At 42.3% G+C, this 25,717-nt stretch overlaps 1 protein-coding gene across 1 annotated transcript in view; it reads left to right on the plus strand.

Moving 5' to 3' along the window:
- Positions 1-25,181, plus strand: part of ATR (ATR checkpoint kinase) — an 87,856-nt gene extending 62,675 nt beyond the window's left edge. Inside the window, exons 32-47 of the mRNA XM_075201936.1 lie at positions 1,701-1,878; positions 3,882-4,058; positions 4,322-4,481; positions 5,010-5,183; positions 5,377-5,519; positions 6,324-6,421; positions 6,525-6,757; positions 7,256-7,390; positions 13,419-13,625; positions 17,028-17,171; positions 17,448-17,598; positions 19,257-19,413; positions 19,620-19,773; positions 20,299-20,450; positions 23,876-23,981; positions 24,222-25,181. Of these exons, the coding sequence (XP_075058037.1) occupies positions 1,701-1,878; positions 3,882-4,058; positions 4,322-4,481; positions 5,010-5,183; positions 5,377-5,519; positions 6,324-6,421; positions 6,525-6,757; positions 7,256-7,390; positions 13,419-13,625; positions 17,028-17,171; positions 17,448-17,598; positions 19,257-19,413; positions 19,620-19,773; positions 20,299-20,450; positions 23,876-23,981; positions 24,222-24,395 (2,543 nt within the window). The 3' untranslated portion in view covers positions 24,396-25,181. The remainder of the gene's footprint in view (positions 1-1,700; positions 1,879-3,881; positions 4,059-4,321; positions 4,482-5,009; positions 5,184-5,376; positions 5,520-6,323; positions 6,422-6,524; positions 6,758-7,255; positions 7,391-13,418; positions 13,626-17,027; positions 17,172-17,447; positions 17,599-19,256; positions 19,414-19,619; positions 19,774-20,298; positions 20,451-23,875; positions 23,982-24,221) is intronic.
- The last annotated feature ends 536 nt before the right edge of the window (positions 25,182-25,717 follow it).

Raw genomic sequence — 25,717 nt, forward strand, 5'->3', positions numbered from 1 at the left:
CTCCCGCCTAGACTACTACAACCTCCTCCTTACTTGCCTCCCCCTCTCCCATCTCGCCTCCCTCTGCTCTGTACTCAATGCGGCTGCAAGACTCATCTTATTTTCACACCGCTCCTCCTCTGCCTCTCCTCTCTGCCTTGCCTTACACTGCTCCCCTTCCCCTACATAATCCTTTTCAAATTCCTTACCATCACTTACAAAGCTCTCTCCTAGTCTACTGCCCCCTATATCTCTAACCTCCTCACCATTCACACTCCTGCCCGCTCTTTACGCTCGGCCAATAACCATCGCCTCTCCTCCACTCTAATCACCTCTTCCCACACCAGAATCCAAGACTTCTCCCGTGCCGCCCCCCTTCACTGGAATGACCTCCCTCACTCCATCCGTCTTTCTCCTAATCTGTGCTCCTTCAAACTGGCAATTAAAACTCAAATACAACAATGATAGGAGAAAATCTGCGCGGTTAAACCAAAGAGCAGCCCTTCACCTTTAAGTACACAAACCCCTATGAGTACATACACATAAATATAACCAAACAGAATAAAGGGAAGAAGGCGCTAATGGTAATAGCTCTTAGTTCACTCCAAAGTATTGTCCAAATAAATGTCCTGCTTTTAGATCTTATCCACTAGAAATCAGGTATTCTCGATGAAACAGAAGCTTCCTCTCCTTCGATTTAATCCATTTCATATGCATACATCATGAAGGTATATAAAAGGTAGAGAAAACAGACATAGCATAGCCTGTATAACCTAAAACATTCAATAGTAATGTCCCTTAAATTCCCGTGTGTTTTATGATGATACCAGAGCACCACGTGATGGAGCAATCTTCTTAACCCCTTAGAGGTATAAACTCACTAGAAGACAATAAGTATCATGCCTGTAGAATAACATATGGTTTCCACAAAGGGACCTTGGTTTCTTCTATAAGATTCCTCTCCGTTTAGATTACCATACAAGGAAAAAAAGAAACTCCATAGTGTAAAACCAACATGGCAGTTTATTCCCAATACACCGACATAAACAACCTTGTTTAAAAATGATGGTCACCGCAGCAAGAGGGAATAGATAGACTCTTACCCTGAAGATGAAACAAACAAGCGTGGTATTGCATATAACAATCTTTTGCCGAAAATATCCCGGGTAATACTTCCGCACTCCACACTGTCCGAACAGAGAGAGGCCCAGGGAATACCCCGTTGGTGCTTGTGACGTCACCCACCTACGTCCGCCGACGCGTTTCGATTACAGAAAATCTTTATCCAGGCAATTAAAACTCACCTGTTCCTTAAAGCCTACCAACCATCCACTTAACCCCTCATGTCCTCCACTCGTTCTCCCTTCTCTCCTCTCTCCCCCTTGCTTCTCTGGCTCCCCTTTGTGCCTGATTTTGTTTACCCTCCCTTAGGATGTAAGCTCGTATGAGCAGGGCCCTCTTTCCCTCTTGTTCTTCTGCACTGTCTTTACTGCATTTGGCTGCCTGGAGTTTCTGAAGTATTGGTACTTTGTGTTTACTGTTCTGTACTGTTTCACCCTGTATAGTCTACTGATTGTACGGTGTACGGCGCTATGGAAACTTTGTGGCACCTAACAAACGATAATAATGAGTTTTTGTTTTTCATGTTCGGTTAAAGCACTTCTGTTCTATTACTTTTCTGTAGATTTACATTTGAAATTGCATTATTCTTTTGTTAACAGACAGAAAATCTACCACCTGGAGCATTAGACTGGGACAATTGCTGCTCTCAGCTAAGAAGAGTGCCCGAGATGTGTTCTATGACGCACTCAAAGTGGTTCGCGCAGAGCAGATTGTACCTTTGTCAGCTGCAAGCTTTGAGAGAGGGTCCTACCAACGTGGATACGAGTACATCGTAAGGTACACATAGACTCTCTGGTTTATTTGCTTACATCTACACTCCTCAGAAACTGCGCTGACCAAGGTTGTCAATGTTCTGATCACAGCTAACACTAAAGGTGATTACTCTCTTCTGATTCTCCTGGATCTCTCTGCTGCATTTGACACTGTTGACCAGTCTCTCCTCATGCAGACGCTACAGTCCCTAGGTCTTAAAGACCTGGTTCTTATCCTACCTAGCTAATCGCTCTTTCAGTGTTAATTTCTCTGGATCCAGCTCCGCTCCACTTTCTTTATGAGTTGGAGTACCACAAGGCTCAGTCCTAGGTCCTCTGCTGTTCTCTTTCTACACCACTTCTCTTGGAAAACTAATACGTTCCTTTGGATTTCAGTATCATCTCTATGCAGATGATACACAAATGTATCTATCCTTTCCTGATCACTCACAATCTGTGTTGTCCCACGTTACTGACTGTTTTTCTGCCATTTCATCTTGGATGTCCTCTCGCCAACTCAAACTCAATCTTTCGAAAACAGAATTAATAATATTCCCACCCAACAATAGAAGCTTACTGCTTGACATTTCTATTTCTGTTGACAACATGACCATAAATCCCACCCCTCAAGCTCGCTGCCTAGGTGTAAACCTTGACTCTCAACTATCCTTTGTTCCCTACAAGAAGTCTGTATTTACATCGTGCTGCATATCTCACACAAGACACTGCAAAAACTTTAATTCATGCACTCATCATCTCCCACATCGACTATTGTAATTCCCTCCTTACTGGTCTTCCCAAAATCATATTTCAGAAGAAATTGACCCTTACTGCGGATGTTCACACATTCTTACAGGGAGTCCTCCTTATTACATCCACCTTCCATTCTGACAACACCTTGGGACCTCAATTTAGTCCTCTCAAAGCTTCACTCTTCCACCGTTTTAGCCGTTGGAGTCCAGCTTAAGGACCTTACATGAAAGCCAGTATGTCTTCTGGCTATCTCCTCTGTGAGAATTGTTTAGGAATTGGCTGCTCTGTCTGCCAGATCACTATTTCTTATATTCTATGATGACAAGCCTGTCCTGCCAAACCATCTTTTCAGCCCAAGATAGTGTCAAAATTCTAGCAAATTGTCAAAAGCAGCTGTGTCAGACATCTACCTGGTCTTCAGTCCATACCTTCACAAACTTTTACCATTTCAATAAAAAGAAGCTTTGGATGGAAAGTTTTGCGTACAGCTTTGTCTGAATGCAACCTCTCATAATGGCATCTTGGGAACGTCCCTATTGTAGAAGTGTCCCCCAAATAGGAAGATAGAGAAAAGAGGATTTCTCTTACTTTTTGTACTTGAGCTAAATCAATTTCTCTGAATACCTTTTAGGCACACTTTGATCCCACCCTTTATGTTGCCCTTGTTCTGTTGATTTTTGCAATGTATATGCTTTCTGTGAGCCAAGTTATTGTACTTATTCTACTTTGGTAGTTATTAACTGATGATCCGTTAGAGCAAGTTTATAGAGGGGAGAAGCTTCTGAAACGTTGCAGCTTAAGTGCTAAGTAGCCAGATACTCGACCAGCCTCTATACTCTATGGTATCAGTGTCCGTCCCGTCCCGTCCCGTCCCGTCCCCCCCCCCCCCCCCCCCCCAAAAAAAAAAATCGGAGAGATTGATTTAACGTGAGTGCAAAAATTATTTTGTATTTTTTATATATATATATATATATCTCCATTTCGATTATAGCTAGTATGTGGTTGATATTTAGCATACCTTTTAATATGACATTTTAATACCTGCATGGTTTTATACCAAAATTTGGAAGCTCCCACATATGGTATGAGAATCATGTGTGTGGAGGTCATACATTTTGTTGTTAACTGTAAATGTACTTGTAAATCTGTATTCTCACCACTTTTAAATATTTATTTTAAGATGCCAGATGACTATTTGTATATTTAATCAGATGTCTAATAGCCACGCTAAATTATTAATATTATGATGTTTTTACTTATTCCTGAACTCCCTAGGCTGCACATGTTGTGCGAACTTGAGCACAGTGTGAAGATGTTGCTCCAGAATCCTGTTGGTGACTCTACCACAGACTCTCTTAACTGCCCAGCGCGTCTGGAAATGACACAGAACTCCTACAGAGCAAGGGAGCCCATTCTGGCTCTACGCCGGGCATTATTGACCATCGGTAAGAGGTATGTTGTTCCATACTCTTTGAAAGAATTTATCTAATTGTCAGAAATAATCTCTTTTTTTTTTTTTTTTATCTATATATGACCGTAGTGCAGGTGTCTGGTAAAGGGACATTAGAATGATTGTTTTATTAAAAATAAAACTAATAAACTGTAAACTATGCTTAAGCCTAAAGTAAGCTGTCAGAAAAAATAGAAATGCCAGCTGTTAATTCTAGAATTTATAAAAAAAAAAATCTTACCTGTTAAAATGTCCTATTATTCAGGCCTAATCACACTGATATGATTGGTGAGTGCTGGCTGCAAAGTGCCCGAGTTGCCCGCAAAGCAGGTCACCATCAGACTGCATATAATGCTCTCCTCAATGCAGGAGAATCCAGGCTGTCTGAGCTTAATGTTGAACGTGCCAAATGGCTCTGGTCTAAGGTAAGCAAAGATTCAGCATGTTATCTCCATGACGGGCAGGTATCCGCAAGCTAGTATTTGTTCAAACACATGCTTTTCATGGGGTGGGGAATTTTCACCTTCCTAGTAATGACATAAAAATATCTCACATTATTCTTCATCTAATTTAGCATTTCTATTGTATGTATGTTCCGCTATAATAGTGACTAATCAATAAATGCTGGTATAATGATTTATTATTGTCATCTGTTACTTACAACTGATACTGTAGTAACTGCACTCAGTCTTTATTACTCATAAAGGTGTGGACATGCAGGATTATTTATACCTCATGTAAAGATGTCATGCGTTATTGTTTTTGTTTTGTTTTTTCTAATTTGAATTTAGTGATAAGTTTTCCTTCTGTGCATTTCTTGTTTAATAAACATACAATGTCTCCACAAATGTAAAATTATATATTCCATGTGCCCATTATCTCTGCAGTCATGCGTTGCCTTTTTTTCAAGATCAGAGTAGTGAATTCCTGCTCTTTAATCACTTGTCTGACAGGGTGATGTGCACCAGGCGCTTATCGTCCTTCAGAAGGGAGCAGAGTTGTTTCTGCCAGATGATAGTGCTCACCCGGAGCAGCAGCTCATCCATGGCAGAGCCATGCTACTAGTGGGGCGTTTCATGGAGGAGACCGCCAACTTTGAAAGCAATGCCGTTATGAAAAAATATAAAGTGAGTTCAAAATTAAGAGGTCCATGCTGGTGACGGGCATTGCTAGCAATGAACTGAACACTTATTAAATCGGGACGTTTTATCATTTGTATACTATTGACAAATGTACTGCAAGCTTGCTGTCAAAGTGATACTGTTAGTTGATAAGTTATAAATGATTCATATTGTATTTCATTACCTGTAAATTATACAGGATGTAACCAGTCTGTTGCCTGAATGGGAAGATGGGCACTTTTACCTTGCCAAGTATTACGACAAGCTGATGCCTATGGTGACTGACAACAAGATGGAGAAGCAGGGTGACCTGATACGATACATTGTACATCATTTTGGGAGGTGAATTCCTTATATAATGCCATTGCACATGTTCTGATCATAATGATCAATCTAATTATTTAGGCCAGGATTCCTTAATCGTTTTACTGCCAGGGCCCAGCTTATATCCGCAAATCAGCTTTATTTTTTATCCGACGTGCAGACTTACTACTGCACATAAGAAACCAGAGTCTAGAGCAGGTCTGTCCAACCTGCGGCCCTCCAGGTGTTGTGAAACTACAAGCCCCAGCATGCTTTGCCAGTAGACAACCAGTTGATAGCTGGAAGGGCATGCTGGGACTTGTAGTTTCACAACACCTGGAGGGCCGCAGGTTGGACAGGCCTGGTCTAGAGAGTAGCAGGTTTATTTCCTCATAAAATGTAGTGGTGTTGGTGATATTAGCAGTACATTTTTCAACCAACAGTTGCTCAGTGGAAATATTTGTTTGTCCTTTCTTATAAGTAGATATGAACAAAATGTTACATGTTTCACTGATGGAAGTTGGCCTTAAATGTTCCCAGCACTACCCCAAATGCACCACAATCAATTTACTGTTGTTGTCCCAGATCTATTCATAAACTATAAATTCTGTAGAATGCAAATTTGCTTACACCTTGCGGAATTGTGAAGCAAAAGCTGGACTGGAAGAACTTGGCACCTCTGTGAAACATAGTTTTTGTCATTTTACCCCTCTCTTACCTAAGCAAAGCAAGAACAGTGTGCGACTATATATATTTTGTTTTATATTTTTGTGTTGCATATTATATTTTACTATTCTGAATTCTATTCTGAAGGAAACTTTTTTTTATTTTTGTTATTATCAGGTCTTTGCAGTATGGAAACCAGTTCATCTACCAGTCAATGCCACGGATGCTGTCGCTATGGCTTGACTTTGGAGCTAAAGTTTATGAGTGGGAAAAAGGTATGAGTTTTATGTAACACTTTTTTTTTATATATATTTAGTCCACAGAATATTGTAATCTGCATTTGTGTCATTTTATCACTTTTAATATTGTCCTTTTCAGCTGGACGTGCGGATCGTCTGCAAATGAAAAATGACTTGATTAAAATTAACAAGGTTATTACTGACCATAAGAATCATCTGGCTCCTTATCAGTTCCTAACAGCCTTCTCACAGCTGATCTCCAGAATCTGTCACTCTCATGATGAAGTGTTTGCAGTATTGATGGAAATTGTGGCAAAGGTCTTTGTGGCTTATCCACAGCAGGCAATGTGGATGATGACTGCTGTATCGAAGGTATTTATCCATTTTCGGAATCTGGCAGTACTGTAAATGAATGGCTGCTGATGAGTTGTTGAAGTTAAAATCCACAGGAAATATGATTCATACTATTCTATTCTATTTTCTCTAAAAGTTGTTTAGAATTCATGTGATAAATATATATTCCTCTTTAACTTGTAAAATAGTTGTATACAATGTTGGAATAAAAAGATTTTTGTATGTATTATAAACTACTCATAACACAAAGTCTGCATTGAGGTTTGAAATGCTTTGATTAAAAAAGTCACCATACGTGTGGGGTGGAGATGCAGGTAACCAGCCACTATGATGAATGACAGCACTTTGCCATAACACTAATGCAGATTCAAACACTTTTGTCTACCATATTGTCTTCTGTATATGTGGGATGCTTTACATTGGCAGACAATTAACATAGACTAATCACATTCTAATTGTGTGACCATGATCTTGTACAATGCAGTCTTATCTGGTAACATCACATTGTTTCCACAGTCCTCCTATCCAATGCGTGTAAACAGGTGCAAAGAGATAATTGATAAGGCTATTCACCTGAAGTCATCTCTTGGGAAATTCATTGGAGATGCCACACGACTTACTGACAAGCTTCTGGAGCTGTGTAACAAGCCAGTAAGTATATAGCTGTTAAAAGTTTTTGTTTCTTACAACATAATCATCATCTGGGCTAACAGCAATTGTCTGCTGCAGTGTGCTGCCGGTGTAAGGCAGCTCTTGCTTTGTGGCAGGAAGGATCAACCTAGTTTCTGACACTAGAGAGAGCAGTAGAGCAAGATGAGCTGTAGGTAAACTAGAAAGTAGCTTTCGGTAGGGCAAGAGTCATGTAGAAACAGGTTATTAAAGGTAAGTCCAAAGTAGCCCCTAAACATTGTACACAGTTCAAAAGTGGTATCTTACATTCAACATCAATGATTTTATTATACATTACGAATACAAATTTCCTGGAATTTCAGTTTCATCTTAGTAGTTATGAAACTCATCCCAAGGCAATTAATATAGGCAATAAAAAAATATATTTGTGCCATATTCACTTTTTTTGTGTCTTTTAAAGAAGATCTGTCACTTAAGACATATTCTCTTTTTTTTTTTTTTTTTTTCCAACTACATGCTATTCAAACCCTAAGGGAGAACTCCTCCCTGCCTCCAGTTTTATTAAGGAGATTATCCAGTAGGTCAAGAGTTCAACATACTATTGAGGCCAGCAACCTATTTATGTGTGTGTGTGGTCTGTAACATTGTGCTACACTGCCACAGTTGCTACTGGCTAAATATTGCACCAAGCACAGTCAGGACTATAATCGGAAAGCAAGTTGTCATTGGTAGGCCCTAAAATAATTACGGGGTTTATCCATTATTGTTGTGTCTGCCTTTTCTCTTTCATCCAGTCTGGGGGACACTGCTTACCATGGGGTGTGAAGGGGAGCATGGGAGTTGGCACCTAGCTAGTTAATTTCTAGCACTGCTGACAGACCCCTCCCCTCTATAACTCCCCCCCCGCCTCTTCCTCCCCAGTTTTTTCTAGGTGCCCTTGGAGTTAGGCACTGTTTTAGTTGCTGCTAAAAAAATTTTTTTTTTTTTTAGGAGAATATCTTGGGCAGACCTGGGAGTGTGTTCTGTTATAGAGAGGACACTCCCAGAATAGCAGCGCAGGCACTGCTCTGTCAGCTGAGAGCCAGAGGCTCTCACTGGCAAAGCAAATTAAGGTGCTTGAATACAGAGTGACTAGCGGTCTCTCCGGACCGCTGTCACTCTTGGGGCCTCACCGATAACCGGCGCTGCCATTGGGCATGGAGTGCCGGTTATCGGAATGAAAAAAATGCCGGCGCCCATTTTTAAATCCGCGGAGGAGAGGAAACGGAAAGGGGCCATACCAAGATCCCCCCTCATACATAGGAGGGGGCATCGGGGTGACAATCCGCTGCGGAGACCTCAATTGAGGTCTCCACTACTCTGCCATATATTATTTGTTTTCTTTCTCCTCCCCGCTAGTGGGGCAGGAGAAGCACTACAGAGAGACAGCATTATCAGGGGGGGGGGGGGGGGGAGCTAAGATATAGAGCTCCCCTGCTCTCCAGGGAAAATTGAACCAGCCCGGCCTTTTGGCGCCAAATAGAAGCCTGGGAAAGGACGCAGAGCAGAGGGAGCAGGCACCAGGCACTGCTGTTGGACTTCTCCCCTGTTTGGCCTCTGGCTAAGTATCTGATTTATTTAAACATAGATTATTGTATTGCTGACTGCAAAGTGGGCTAGTGGGAGTTATATTATAGGTCTCCCACTTGCCAAGTTATTTTATTTCGTTTTAACAATTTACAAGTATAACTTTTATGTCCGATTACTTGTTTCTTTTTTCTTTTTCATATTATTTTCTCTGCTGTCTCTCGCTCTCTAACAGCTAAATTTAAGTGTGTGTGTTTGGTGTGCCTTCCTTTGTAAAATGACAGATAAAGGAAAGGGCCCTAAAGTAAAGTATTTCACATTTTCAAAATGTAATGCAAAATTACCTAGTGAGCAGAAGGACCCGTTGGCTCTATGTTCTGTCTGCGATGCAGGGGGTCCCCCTACGCAATCCCAGCTTGTTACAGCCCCACTGACGGAGGAACCGGCCTGGGTGGCCTCCCTGACACAGTCGGTTTCCTCTTTAGCACAGATGGTGTCACAGTTCAATCAGCTGATGTCTACTGTGGCAGCCGCGGTGGCTAATAGTGCTAGTACGCCTTTGGACCTCCCTGCTGCCACAGGTTCTTTTGAAGAGTCTATGCCAGGACCTTCCTCATTGCTTACAGACCAGGCCCCTGTTCCCACAGAACCGGCATAGTCCGCAGCATTTATAAAGGGTTTGGATAAACTAAACCAGTTACTTGAATCCCCAAACATCCCGTCTGCTAAAATGAAGAGGCCTAGATCCACTAATACCTTTATGGTCCTTTCAGACCCGGAGGGGGATTCAGGGGAGGAGGGGGAAGTATATTCTGATCCTGACCAGGGGCAACCTTTGGAACAGGAAGAAGACCCTAAAAGCCATTTTATTAATGATTTGGTTTTAGCGCTAAGAGAGGCGTTGGACCTCCCAAAACCGGAGGATCCTACTCCTAGAGACAGAAGTCTCTTTAAGAAGGCCAAAAGGAAGGCTATTTGTTTTCCCCCTTCTGTAGAACTCAGAGATATTGCAGAGGGAGCCTGGGAAACAGCCTGATAAAAGGTTCTCTGTTCCCAGAAAGTTCCCTTCCCTGTATCCATTACAGGAGGAAGATGTGGCCCGCTGGGAGAGTATTCCTAAGGTAGATATTCCAGTAGCCCGTTTGGCTAGACACACTTTACTACCAGTCCCAGGTTCAGCAACTCTGCAGGATGTCAATGATCGCAGGGTGGAATCCCAGCTAAAATCTATATTTGTAGCTGCGGGTTCTTCCTTATGCCCACATTTGCTTCAGCTTGGGGTCGCTAGATCCATGGAAACATGGGCAGACCAACTGGCAGAGGCTTTACAGGACTCGGATTTACTTCCCCTGGCTTTTTATCTGAAAGAGGCATTGAAGTACCTTTATGAGGCGGCTCAGAACTCAGCGTCTGTGTCCTCCTCTATTCAGGCTGCATCCATTTCAGCAAGAAGAACGTTATGTCTGAAATCCTGGGAAGGAGATTCGGAATCAAAGAAGTCCGTTGAATCCATTCCTTTTTCAGCAGCAGGTTTGTTCGGGCCGGAATTGGATACTATGATTTCCCAGGCAACAGGGGGCAAAAGCACTTCTTTGCCGGTATTCTCAGGTAGGGGCAGGACTCCTCGGGTCAGCTCCTTTCGTCAGCCCTTTAGAGGGAACTCCTGGCCTAGAGGACAGTCATTTAGAGGTAGACAACCAAATGCTCGAGGCTCCTCTGTCAGGGGTAGATCCTCGTTTGCGGCTAGGCGCCAGGCCTCTAGGACACAGGAGAAGCCTGCGTCCTGACGACCACTCTACTCTGCCAGAGGTGGCGCCGCGGGAGGAGACGTCTGTCTCTGTTCAGGAACAGTGGGCAGCATCATCCCAAGGCACTTGGATTCGGGGTATTATAGCAAGGGGGTACATGATAGACCTGCTGGGTCTGGTACCACATTGTTTTTTTGTAACACCACTACCCCAAGAGCGATCAAGAAGTCAGGCAATACAAGTTTGTGTCGCCTCTCTTCTTTTACAAAGAGTCATCTGCAGGCTAAGATTAACAGTGGGGTCCTCCCATTACCAGAGAGGTTGGGGGGCGGTAATCTTGCACCTCCGGATCCAGGGACCTTGGGTCGGTTCAGGAATCAGCCTTACCAATAAATGTGTTACAGTTGTAGGCAATTCTTTTAGCCCTTCGGGGGGCCCAGTCTCTCCTTTAGGGCCACCCTGTCAGAATTCAGTCCGACAATGCCACGGCTGTGGCATATGTCAACAGGCAGGGAGGAACCAGGAGTGCAGCCGCAATGAAAATTGCAGCTCAGATTTTTTGTTGGACAGAACAGTATGTTCCGGCAATTTCGGCAGTATTTATTCCAAGAATAAGGAATTGGGAGGCCGACTACCTAAGTCGAAATAAAATGATGCCGGATATAGATCTCAGGGCCTCCAGACACAACAAGAAGGTTCACAGGTTTTGCGCAAGGGCAAGAGATCCCTGAGCGGTGGCGGTGGACGTAATGACAAGGTCATGGGAGCTCAGGTTGGGATACCTGTTTCCTCCGATTCCCACGCTTCCTTGCATGCTCAGACGAGTAAGGCAAGGGGGGGTCTTCTGATAATGCGAATAGCTCCCTCATGGCCACGCCGTGTGTGGTACGCAGACATAATCTCTATGGCGATAGGATAAGGATTTCGTCTTCCGTCATGGGAAGACCTCCTTCTTCAAGGTCCGTTCCGTCACCAGAATTTACCTCAGCTCAGTTTAACGGCATGGCTGTTGAAACCAGCCTCTGGAGGGCTAGGGGTTTTTCCCCCAGTGTAGTTAACACTATGATGCAAGCTCGAAAACCAGTTTCGGCTCGCATCTATCTGCGGATTTGGAGAGCCGATGTTAGATGGTGTGAAAATAGGTCATATCACGCGTCTTCCTTCCGTCTCCCTCGCTTATTGGCTTTTCTTCAGCATGGGCTGGAAGCAGGTCTTCGTTTAGGTTCCCTAAAGGCTCAGGTATCGGCACTGTCAGTCTTTTTTCATCGGAAATTAGCGGATTTACCAGATATCAAGACTTTTCTTCAGGGAGTCTTACATATTCAACCTCCCTATGTTCCACCTACAGCACAATGGGATCTTAACCTGGTACTGGACATGCTTAAAGGGCCTCCCTCTGAACCTTTACCTGAGGCAGATTTTAGGTGTTTGACCTGGAAGGTTGTTTTTCTTTTGGCAATTGCATCGGCATGTAGGGTATCGGAATTGGGAGCTCTGTCTTGCCGGGAACCATATTTGGTTTTTCATGAGGACAGAGTGGTTTTGAGGACACTCCCCTCTTTTGTTCCAAAAGTGGTGTCCTCCTTCCATTTGAACCAGGAAATTGTAGTTCCGGTTTTTTCATCTTCTTCTCACTATGATCGGCAGTCTATGAAAAAGTTAGATGTGGTCAGGGCTCTCCGTATTTATGTCAGAAGAACATCTCAGATTAGACGAACCGATTCTCTGTTTGTCCTATATGATTCTAACAAAACAGCTGGCCAGCATCTAAACAGTCCATTGCAAGATGGATTACGGCAACTATCAGGCAGGCTTAACCGGCCTGTGCTGGAGAGACTTATGGCCCATTCCACCAGATCGGTAGGGGCGTCGTGGGCAGCGAGAAATGGGGCTTCTGCTGACCAGCTTTGCAGGGCAGACACCTGGCCTTCTGTCCACACATTTACCAAATTCTATCAATTTAATGTATTCGCATCCGCAGATGCAGATTTCGCTCGTAGTGCTCTACGAGCGGGGTTTTCAGAGCAGTCCCACCCTTAGGGGGCTGCTTTAGAATGTCCCCATGGTAAGCAGTGTCCCCCAGACCGGATGAAAGAGAAAAAATTTATATACTTACGTTAAATCCGTTTCTCTGATTCCGTCTGGGGGACACTGCGATCCCTCCCTTCTGCTTTTCCTCTGTGTGCTCTTGTTTGATTGACCCTGTTCCTTGGGGCTTTTTAAATTAACTGAGGAGGAAGAGGCAGGGGGGGAGTTATAGAGGGGAGGTGGTCTGTCAGCAGTGCTAGAAATTAACTAGCTAGGTGCCAACTCCCATGCTCCCCTTCACACCCCATGGTAAGCAGTGTCCCCCAGACGGAATCAGAGAAACGGATTTAACGTAAGTATATAAATCCTCTTTTCTCTCCCTCCTTCTGTCCCTGTTTTTTCTTCTTTGTTTCTAGTTCTTTCCCTTTCTCATGCTTATTCTTTCCCTCTCGTGTTTTTTCTCTCACTCTATCATTCGCTCTATAGTTCTCTCTCTCATCCGCTCGATAGTTCTCTCTATCGTAATCTTTCTGTCTCTATCATAATCTCTTGTTCTTTACTGTAATCTTTCATTCTATTGTAATTTCTCTCTCGCTGTCCTCCCTTGTTCTCTCGTTGTCATTTTGAGTAATGACAACTTTATTAGTAATGTTAATAAAGACAGATTATATGATAGTGTAATAGTGTATTGTTACTGTATTTCCTAGGTGGATGCAAACACTGGCACTTTAAGTATGAGTGTTCACTTTAGACTGCTTAAGAAACTGGTGGAAGAACCAACATTCAGTGAGATCCTCATACCGTTACAGTCTGTAATGATTCCTACACTGCCATCAACTGCGGGAAACCGTGACCACGCGGACCATGATCCATTTCCTGGGCACTGGGCATATATTGCTGGCTTTGATGATGTTGTAAGTATCCTATGAATTATAGGCCATATTTATCTACTGCTTAATTATTTGTGTGAAATTGTTAGGAACAATGAAAGGTATTTTATAATTCAACAAATCCTATACTAACTGTGTTTGTGATAATACATAAAATATATTAATTATGTCTAAACTATTATATTTTCTTTATTCCCCTTCGTCAGTCCTCCTTTTATTTTATTTTTTAACAGTACATATATGTTCTGCTTCAGGTCCAAAGTAAAAGATGTCAGATTTACCACCTTTCTCTGTACCAAGCCACAGCTTACAGTTGTACAGTTTAAGTTAAACATTTCCTTGAAAGTTGTCTTTCATTCATGGGGGACATTGGAAACACTGGGTGTAGCAGGTGCAGTACAGGAACTTGGGCATCAAATGTTCAACTTACTCCACTGGGGCTGTCCACCATGGATTTTTGGGCCCCTTCCCTGCAACAACTGCTTCTTGGGCTCAATGCTTGGTGAAGCTTTAATTTTCCTTGGAAAGGACAATGGAAACTGTCACCACTTCTACAGCACAGAAGCAGCAGATTCCGGAGTTCCTTCAGTCCTGAGAGGGATCAAACTCACTTTACTTCCCAGGAGGAATATGAAATGACTGGGGACTCTGACCCTTTGTTTTCCTCATGCGTGGATGAAGAAACAGGGAGTAAGCTATTGCAGACACTAAATTTTCAGGACAGCGAGAAGTCAGAGGACCCCAAAAATTTTCTGTTAAAAAGGAAGAATCATCAAACTGTTTTCTTCTCCTCAGTTGGGAGACCTGTTATACTAACCATGGACCAAACCTCATCATAAGTTTCAGGTATCATGCAGGTTTTTGTTCCTTTTATTCTCCCCTCAGTGAGTATACAGCAACATGTGAGTCTCTGTTTTGGGTAGATACACTGCACTCCTGTCTGACTGTAACCATTAGAATTCTGAATTTTGCTTTCTTAAGGGATAGCATGGATAGGGAGTTTGAAGCCTCCCTTTAGTCAGTTCACACTACGGCAAGGGCTTCTCTTAGATCCATCTTGGCTTCAGCTTGGGTCAGTTAGGCAGACAAGAAGTGGTTGGATCAATTGGTGGAGGGATTGAGATTTCTCAGACCCTGATTGATTTGCTAACTATGGTGGTGCATATCCATGAGGTCTCAAAATATCTTTGGGTGCTGTCATTTATGTGGGGCTTATTAGGGCTACATTTTCAGCCTCAGTCTCTACACGCAATGCTTTCTGAATTATGGTCTGGGAAGCAGATGTAGAGTCCAACAAAACTCTGTAGTCCCTGCCATTTTCTGGAGATGTCTTATTCAGACCTGAACTTCATAAGACTATTTTCCTTGTCCACAAGAGGGAAGCGTTCCTTCTGTTCATGTCCCTGGACCTAAGAGACCTGGGTTTTACTCCTTTCACCCCTCGGGGAAAGCAAGCATTCAGCCCTCCAGAGGACAAACACCTGTTGCTCTTGGTGGTCAACTGAGAAGAAAACAGGCTATGACAGCTAAGCGTCCAGCTCTCAAACCTTCAGACAAACGGTCTGCATGACTTCCAGGTTACCCACCCGGGATCTTCTATGGTGGGTGATCGTCTGCTTCTCTTCAGGGACTGGTGGTTTGATTCCACCACATACGCCACAGAAATCGTTTTTCAGAGATATATCGAAAGTCTTCAGAAGTCTATAGCTAGATTTTTCACAACTAGCCTTCCTGGAGACAAAACAAAATATTTTGCTCTTCAGGAAGCCTTTCAGTCTTTGATCTCATCAGGAGTAATTGTTCCAGTCCCAGGAGAGCAGAAGGGGAATAGGGTTTTACATCAGATCTGTTCTTGGTTCAGAAACTGACCTATTTTTAACCGGAAGTTCCTGACTATGCAGCTTTAGGTGTATAGGTTCAAGATGGATTCTTGAGATCTGTTGTTAACAGCATGGGGCAGAGCATGTTTATGGTGTCCATGGACATCAAGAACGCATACTTTCATGTTCAAATCTGGGAGGGACACTAGTGTATCCTCAGATTTGTTGTACCGTCCCTCATTTTTTAGTTTCAGACTCTATCATTCAGCCCCTCGACAGCACCAAGAGTGTCTACAAGATAATGGCAATGATGGTTGTCCTCTTAAGTCCCAATGGGTGAATGCCATTCCTTACCTGGACAATCTGCTGGTCAGTGCAGACACGCTGGCCTAGCTGCAAGCACATGTTCGAGAGAAGGCCCAGACCTTATGGTTACATTATCACTTACAAGAATTCCATCATGACTTCTTCCCCGTGCATTGTTTCACGAAGACTGTTGTTCCACACCAGCCAGCAGAGTGTGTTCTTGTCTCAGTAAAAACTCCTCTTATTTCCAGGGACTCGTGAAGACCCTGTCAGCTTTGCACGGTTTCACTCGAGAGTTCCAGATTGAACTTTATTTGGTATGGAACAATTCTCAACATTATGTGACCATCCAGTTCATCACACTGTCTCCATGAATGCTCCAGTTGTTCTTCTGGTGGTTGAAGGAAGACAAACTTAACAGCGGGCACCCTCCACCATTTGTGAAAGGACACTTATGATTACGGTCACCAGCATTCAGAGATGGGGGGGCTCTCCCTCTTCAGTGCCGTTTCCACTGTCTTTGCACTCCAGAGTCGTCAAAGCTCCTGATAAGTGTCGTAGAACAGTTTTCAACACCCTTGTCACAGCACTCGCTTTCTTGCAAGAAAGTGTCATAAAGATCCAGTCAGACAATGCCACGGTGGTGGCATACGTTAGTCATCAGGGAGTCCTCATGAGTGCCTTGGCCATGAGAGAGACCATTGTTGTGTGATCGGCAGGGCAAAACATTCCATCCATTGTGGCAGTAAACTGGGAAACAGATTTTGGGTGAGATAAGCAATGCAATAACAGCAGTAGGCAGATGGTTAAATGCAGACATCTTCTGTGTGTGTCTGCTCCTATCCATGTGTGTGTTTCATCTCTACCTGTACTGTAAGTGCTATATGATGTGCACTAGAACATCATGTCATGCCCTATATTTAGGTAGCAGCATGCTTTGAAATTGCAGAATTAGTGCATATGTGCATTTATCATACAATCAGTGCAAATATGCTTTACTAACCTACAATAGTATCTCTGACAATTTAGGGAATTAAATATCTTGACACTATATCTGCACAACAAAGGAGATCCGTTGTGTACCCATACAAAGCTAGCTCTGTGCTGTGTCCAAACCAAATGCTGCCTTTGTTTCCTCTTAGCTATGCTCACTTTAAGAGAAGCTTTTACCTTCATTCTCAGGCCTGTCTCCTTTGACAGTTGTTGTAGGTTCATGTGTTTTATAACCTGTTATTTTTCGTAACTGCTCTCACGATATTGCTTCAGTAGCTGTTACCATAATACTTTTTATGAATTACAGGTGGAGATCCTACCCTCTCTCCAGAAACCCAAAAAGATTACACTGAAGGGAACAGATGGAAAATCTTACATTATGATGTGTAAACCTAAAGATGATCTCAGGAAAGACTGCAGGCTCATGGAGTTTAATTCCCTGATAAACAAGGTAAGTGTCCCTTGCATCTTACGTAATTTGCATCTAGTGAGCCGAAGAGAGAATTATGGTGAATACAGCCTTTAAGATCACGAGGAACCCGTGGCATCCTTATGACACGTCATGTGTTATTAACATGACATAGGTTTTGCAGGCATATTCAGTCATTAAAATGGCTGTCTCCGCATTGTGCACGTGTGCTTCTGTAATTTAAATTTGTATTAAATTAACAGCTTCAAATTCCACATTTGTATATGAATTTTGCTGTGTTAAATTGTGTTTGTACAGTGCTTGAGGAAGGACGCAGAGTCGCGAAGGAGAGAGCTTCATATACGGACCTATGCTGTTATCCCACTGAATGATGAGTGCGGAATAATAGAATGGGTGAATAACACAGCAGGTCTGAGAAACATACTGATCAAATTATACAAAGAAAGAGGTGAGATTATTAGTTGCTGATGAACTGTGTTAATTAGAAGCATATACGAGAAAGGGTTAGCACACATTTTATTTATCAATGTCAATCCTCTGTTCATCTGGATATCCCCAGTTACAAACTATTCAACCAATGAAATCCTTTCCACCACTATTTGCACATTTTGGTTATTACTCATGAGGGTTTATAGTCAAACATCCAGTCGGAAACCCTGCACATTCTGCAGGACACATTTTGTTTAATACTGTCTGCAGTGCAGAAAAATATTTTAATGTAAAAAATAGATTATACACTTACCTTGGTGATAAGGGTATAATCCACAAGGGACGAATCGGGTTGTGTTCAGCTCGATCACTGGTTCCTGTTTGTCCTTCAGCCCCAGCAGCTGCACCACATTATCTCTTGAATTTAATTAGCCAGGAAGCAGTAGTAGGAGTGGTCAGTAATTTTAGGTTACGGACCATAAAAGAAACCCCAAAATGAAAAAAACTGGCTCCCTCAACAGGATGGAAAAGTAAGCCAATCCTGTCTCAGGAATGTGACCGTCCTATCAAACTGATGCAGGAATATTGTACTGTCAACACGAACATTCTTACATCTACCTTGTTCCTCTGTAGTCTGTGATTATGTCAAAATACAACGTAGGAGATTTATAAAAATTGGCACTTGGTAAATGTGTGCTGTCACCCATAGCAAGCAATCAGACTTTAGTGTGCAGTTTAGAAAATGAATGCAAATATTTGGTTGTTGTGGTTTATGGCACTTTTTTCCCTGTGTGTCACAAATGTCTCCAATTTCAATTTAAAAAGTTTGCAACACAGGTAATGAATAATTTAGCAAGTTTTCAGGTTTTACTGGAACTCACAGATGACAGAGACGCAGTTGTGGCTTCATGTTAATTATGAATATTCCACCATTGTCACTCTTTTACCATACTTTTGTACAAACTTATGATGTTTTATTTTTTGTGTCGCAGTACATATGCTGTTTTTTTCACATGATGCACCTATGTTTTGCTCAGATACATTGAGATGGTGGCGTTTATTTTGGGTGTAAAATTTTGCATTATTTGATGGGAAAACCAGAAGTTCCTAGCTAAATGTTAGCTGGGCCGTTATTGCATCCTAATTTGCACCCACATGCAAAAATAAGACTTCATTTTGCTGGCTGAAATACTTAAATGATATTGAAATGGTTGAGGGCACATTACAATGGTGTTCAGAAGGCCACGTAATGTGTTTACCGCACATATATGCTGCAAAATACTCAGGTCGTAAAACTATGTAAACACACTTTAGTGACACTCCCAATGTCCCCTTATTCTCATATTCTTATTTTAATTTAAGATATGGAAGAATACATAAAAACAGTATCCTACAAAAAAAATCAAAGTTTTATTAAATGAAGTTGATCGTCCTAAAGTCGGACAGGCAGACAGTAAGGTTTTACTATTTCCACTAGGGTCACAAACCAATAGTAGGCACATAATGATTTTGTACGAAGCGGTTTAAAAAACCAGAATGTGTGTGTGCACCTATGTGTGATTTAAATCGGTGTCTTTGCGCAAATAGAAATGAAGGGGCACATTTTTGTAGTAGCCAAGTAATAAGCAGCCTTATGACAATAATTGGCTCCATGTCTGTTTTTTCTTCATTTTCCAGGAATATACATGGGAGGCAAAGAACTGCGTCACTGCATGCTGCCCAAGGGAGCCCCCCTACAGGAAAAGCTGAAGATTTTTAAGGAGACACTTTTGCCTCGCCACCCACCGGTGTTCCACGAATGGTTTTTAAGGACATTCCCTGATCCTATATCATGGTCTGTTATTTGGGGATAGTTATGCATTGCTTATGTTGCTATACGAGTGGATTATTGTAACATACATGTTTTCATTTCCCTATCTGTCAAATGTCGCTCTAGGTGTGTTGTGGGGGAAAAAGTCATAAATGATAGAGCTGATAGAAAACTGGCTTCATGAGATTGTTATTAAGGAGAACTGTGATGACTGTAATATTGTTCATTAGGTACAATAGCAGGTCAGCTTATTGCCGCTCCACTGCTGTGATGTCCATGGTCGGCTACATCTTGGGACTTGGTGACCGTCACGGAGAGAACATTCTGTTCGACTCTCTCACAGGGGAGTGTGTCCATGTGGATTTCAACTGTCTCTTCAACAAGGTACATGTCTATAAATACAAAAGGACATGTGAAGTAAGCACAGAGAAGTGTAACTTTTTGATTTTTCTAATCCATTATGGAGAACTATGCCACAGTGAATAAGATAAAGGTGTCAAGAGTCTTACACTAGTTTTATTAAATACAATGCATAAAACATACTAACTTATTGATCACTTCTGATAGATCTACAGTTAATTTACAAAGGAGGGTAGATATTTAAAATAGAAACCATTCATTTGTGATGTAACAATACACTCTATAAATTGTAATAAGGACGTCAATGAGATCAAATTCTTACACTTTATTTCAACCAATGAAATCAGTTCCACCATTATTTGCACATTTTGTTTATTATTCATGAGGATTTATAGTCAAACATCCAATCGGAAACCTCGAAAATGTTATGTTGATTGGCAAGATGCAATCACTAGCATGACTGGAATTTTTATTGTATGTCTGTGCTTTACAAAGCATTGTGTGAAGGGGCATAAATATGTAATGTGCTGTGGTAATCATTTTAATTAGGGCGAAACATTTGAAGTTCCAGAAATTGTCCCCTTCCGCATGACTCACAACATGGTTAATGGCATGGGGCCTATGGGAACAGAAGGTCTTTTCCGACGTGCTTGTGAGGTCACTATGAGGCTAATGAGAGACCAGAGGGAACCGCTAATGAGGTAAATGATGGGACTTTATATTGCATATATGCATGTGCTTATCCTGTTCTGTCTGTCCACCTATGGCAAATGACACATAGCCAAAATGTACTTGTACCTAGATTCAAATGGAAGGTATTTTGAGATCCACTTGTATTTGTATAAAGGCGTACATGCGTTTTTTTGTAATCGCAAGTTACGTTCACATTGCGTTCGAAGATGATTTAGGAAATCTGCACTTTTAAGGATCCTAGGCGAATCCGAATGGCAGGTCCTGTTCTCATACCACCTAACGTATGTAAGCCAGATACGGCGGTATATTCGAGTAGAGACTGGTTTTCTAGCTTTAAGGAGGCTATCCACTACTCGTGAAGAGAACCCTCTGGATTTCCAAAGGTTGACTTCAACAGTTATGCCGTTTAAATTCAGCTGCGGTAAGTCCTGATGTAGGAATGGTCCCTGCAGTAGAAGGTCTTCTTGAAGCGGTAACCAAAGACCTGGACCTACTGCCATCAACAGAATTTCTGGATACTAGACCCTCCGCAAGCAAGCTGGAGCCACCAGTATGACTGGCAGTCCACCCTGCTTGACTCTCTGAAGGACGCGGGGAATCATGGAAATGGGAGAGAATAGGTATCCTAACCCTGAAGACCCAGGGCATTGTCATTATTTCTATGGCCACTGCCAAGGGATCTCTTGCCCTTCACCAATATTGTAGGACCTTTCTGTTGTGACGAGACGCCATTAGGTCTCGATGCGGGTCCCCCTGAAAAACCTCTGAATGAAGAGACAATTCACACGGCAGAATTGCATGCCGACTTAGTCTGCTTCCCAGTTCTGTATGTCTGAAATAAAGACTGCAGAAATGGCGGAGATGTGCTTTTCGGCCCAGGTGAAAGACTGAGTCGCCACCTCCATTGCTTTTGCATTCCTTGTGCCTCCCTGTCTGTTGACATACGACAATACCGTGGCATTGTCGGACTGCAGACGGACTGGTTGGCCCTGAAGGATAGACTGGGCGCCCTGTAAGGCCCTTAACATGGCTTTTAGTTCCAGTATGTTGATGGGGAGAGAGGTCTCCTGAGTGGACCAGAGCCCCTGAAGTCTCGGATGAAGGGCCACAGTCCCCCACCCCTGAAGGCTGGCGTCTGTGGATACTAAGATCCAAGACTATGGGGCAAAGGACCTGCCGACTAACAATTTGTCCCGGACTGTCCACCATCTTGGGGATTGTCCCGCTTCTGGTGACAAGTGAATCAATTGACGTTCTAATTTCTGATTGGATCCTGACCATTTTTTTAGGAGGTCCCATTGCAAGCAACGAGAGTGGATTCGACGGTGAGTCTCGAAGGTTGACACCATATTTGCTGGTAAGCGCATGCATAGGAGGACCGACGGTCTGCGGCAGGACAAAACTTGAATCGCCGAGTCCCGCAGGGATCTAACTTTGTCCTCTGGAAGGAATACCTTCTGATTGTTATCCATTATCTGTCCCAGAAAAGTCATCCTCTGGCAAGGGGTTATGTGTGATTTGGGGCGATTTATGAACCACCCATGCCTCTCCAGGATCCTGATGGTGAGCTGTAGATGTTGCTTGAGCAGGTGAGCCGAGGCAGCCTTGATTAGTAAATCGTCCAGGTAGGGCACTAATTGCACACCTCTGGAATGAAGATAAGCCGCCATGACCACCATAATTTTTTTGCAACAGCAAGGCCGAAAGGGAGAGCAGTGAACTGGTAGTGAGAAGATCCCACCGTGAATCTGAGAAGAGCCTGATGTGCCTCCCATATAGGAACGTGGAGATAGGCGTCTTTGATGTCTATCAATGCCATGAACTGGTTTCCTTCCAGTCCATTGATGACTGACCTCAGGGATTCCATTCAAAGCTTTAGCACCTGCAGGTGAAGTTTCAACTGCTTTAGGTTCAAGATGGGGTGGAAGGAGCCATCCAGCTTTTGGACCAAAAAGAGTTTGGAGTAGAACCCCTCTCTCTTTTGATCTTCCGGAACTTCCCGGATGACTCCTGCAGAAAGAAGAGAGACAACACAGAGAAGCATTGCCTGTCTTCTTTGTGGGTCACGGGGCAAATTGGTTGCAAAAAAACGACAAGGGGCTCGGCCAACTAGATCTACTATGTAACTTCTTGTGATAATCCCGCAAATCCAACTGTCCTCCGAAGGACTCTTCCCACTGATCTCTGAACAGAAGCAGACGCCCCCCCACTTCCGCCACCGCTAGAAAGGGGGCTGGGCGTCATGCTGTCGGTTTGTCCGGGAGCTTAGAGGAGGAGACGATTTGTGGAGGAGGAGAAAGACTTATCTAGGTGTGAGTGTCCTATGGTTCCAAATGGACTGGACCCTATGTGTCTGGCCCCTACCAGATGAGCCCGTCCCCAAAGGGCTGTCTAAAATAGCCAAACCTGGGTGTCCTAGACTTTGGGACATTGACTGGTAAGCAGGTACTTTTGCCTCCTGTGGCCTGGGAAATTATGCTGTCCAATTCAGGCCCAAATAACACTCCAATTGAATAAGGGAGAGACTCCAAGGACTTCTTAGATTCTTTGTACCTGCTGCCATGTAGATGGTCATTAAGAAAGCCTCTATCTTACGGTCAGTGGAGTCCTGCAGGGATGCTGTCCCCGGGACAGGGAGTGTAGGTGTCGAGCTAAACGCGCCACTGGTGTATCCACACTTGGGACCTGTTCCCCACGTATTAGATCATCTTGAAGCGGGTATAAAGACAGGTACCTTCTTGGAATAACAAACCTACGATCAGGTTGTTTCCAGGGTGCTTTTGCGATCTCTTTCAACTCCACAGATGGAGGAAAACGGAACTAGAAATAGACTACGATCTGTAGATCTAGTCTCCTCTATTGCTGGCTAATACTTCCAGAATCTCAGCTTATTTTCTCCCCACAGTCCAAAAAGCTGTATCAAAATAAAGTAAAAAGGGATAATTAAAGCTAAAACTAAATCGTAGTTGACAACATTTATTAACTACAGTATTGTATTGTACATATATTTATCAAACACATTGAACACAAAATACTGTATTGTATTATATAGAAGTACTGTACTTACAAAAAATATAAAAACAATTCTTTGCCAGACTTGAATCGCTGCTACTTCTGTTGCTTTTGGCTACAGTTATCGTCATCATTTGTCTATGCATACCCAGTCTGAGCAGAAGATCACATTTTTTAAGCATTATAGCCATATGGCATTAATTAAATATAGCATTATATCGAAAAAGGGGAAAACACTGGAGTATTATTGTATTTAATTTTACAGCAGTGTCATAAAGATTTTTTCATGTCTGTCATTTTACTCTACAGTACTGCTTTTTAGATTTCCTTTCAGTCTTATTTCTCATATCTGACCTCCTAGCTTATATTCTGTTGAACACTGGAGTATAAAATAAAACTGCAATTCTGCATTGTTGTTTAGTGTACTGAAACCATTTCTGCATGATCCTCTGGTTGAATGGAGTAAACCGGCTCGTGGCGGAAGCAAAACTCAAGCCAATGAGACTGGAGAAGTTGTCAATGAAAAGGTTAGTACTGTGACTTATGTGAGTATTTTAGTAGGAGAACTTTTTAGGCGAGGTTAGAAATTTGATCATGCAGTAAAAGGACAATTACTAAATGTTGCATGAACTTCACTGTTTCTTTTTTTGTGTGTCATTTTAATTTTGTACTTACTTGAGAATATATTTATTATTTATGCTTAATACATTAACACAAATTGAAAAGAAATTAATGTAGGTCATGTTTCTCCCTTCCCCGGTCTTCAGGCTAAAACCCACGTGCTTGAAATAGAGCAGCGTCTGCAGGGTGTGATTAAGACTAGGAATCGCGTGAAAGGACTGCCACTGTCTATTGAAGGACATGTCCACTACCTGATACAAGAGGCCACCGATGAAAACCTTCTGAGCCAGATGTATCTTGGATGGGCACCCTACATGTGACCACTCTTTTCATCAGGAAACTCAGACTGACTCAACGTTAGCATTTACATTCCACCTTGCCTATCAGCAATACACAAAAAAACCAATAAGTTAATTTCTTTTTGGGATTATTACCTGGCCAATTAGAATTCTACCAAATGTAGAGAATAGCAATATGAACATAACAAACCTCTGTGGTATCTTGGAAGTATCCCCATTTTTAATATATAGATTTTCTAAGTAACAGATGATCTATCAAATACATTACATTGGACTTTCTCTAAGGAGAAGACTAACTAGTAAGGAGGTACAGTAAACATTAAAGAGAATGTGAAGCATTCCCTACACTGCTGTTATAAGCAGAGAGGAGAAGCGTAGAACAGATCTGCATCTGTTTAATTTTTAGTGTATATTGTGAAAAACAACTTATATGGTATATTCACCAGAAGTTTTGTTGCTTATTCAAGTTATAGTTTCATGAAATGAATTACCATGTATAGTTCTTGGTTTTGTTAAGTAAAGAATGTCGATGACATAATTCAGGTAAAGGGTACTATGTTTACTCTCACCATAATGAATGAAGCAGAATGGTATCCTCATACAAATGAAATGCATTAAAAGCAACTATCTGGCATTGGCAGGCATCTTAACCCCTGCATAACTGGGGGTATGTTACATGTTTGTGACCAAACCACATTTCACAGTTTTCTATGTGCTTATTTTACTAGTAAATGTTTTGTAACTGCTACGTGCACCCTACGAAATGTCACATTCTTTTGGTAGCATAGTAAAACAAATATAGGTCTATTTAAAGTGTTCTTCTCCCCGAAATTGTCAGTTCTCCCAAGTATAGGGATATTAAATATTTGCCTATGTAAGGTATTATGTAGATATAGGGACTAGAAACAAAGGTGATTACAATATTCGTTTGTTATTTTTTTAAATTATTTCTTATTTTTATAGTTTACCTAACTATTGTGTGCACTGATAGATTCTAAGTAAACTGTATGTCACATAACTGTCTCAAAACTGAAGCACAGCCAGCAGCTAAGATAAAACCAGAACTCTGTATTGCAGGACCTACATGACTCTGGTATGCAGTGTAAACATTCACAGGTACTGAATGATGATAAAGGCGTACAGAGGATGAACCTCAGTGGCTGGAGACCAGGGTGGACAAAGTAGCAGGAATTGAGATTCAGTGTAGTCACAGGAGCATAATTATTGCAAACAGGAATACACTAGGAAGACATGCAAATATGCTGAGCTTGAAACTTAGCTGGAATAGGCTAGCAACAAAATCATAGTCCAAATAACAAGCCAAGGTCAGGGATAAAGAAAGT

Source organism: Mixophyes fleayi, chromosome 3 (genome assembly GCF_038048845.1).
Source record: "Mixophyes fleayi isolate aMixFle1 chromosome 3, aMixFle1.hap1, whole genome shotgun sequence".
Taxonomy (NCBI): Eukaryota; Metazoa; Chordata; class Amphibia; order Anura; family Limnodynastidae; genus Mixophyes; species Mixophyes fleayi.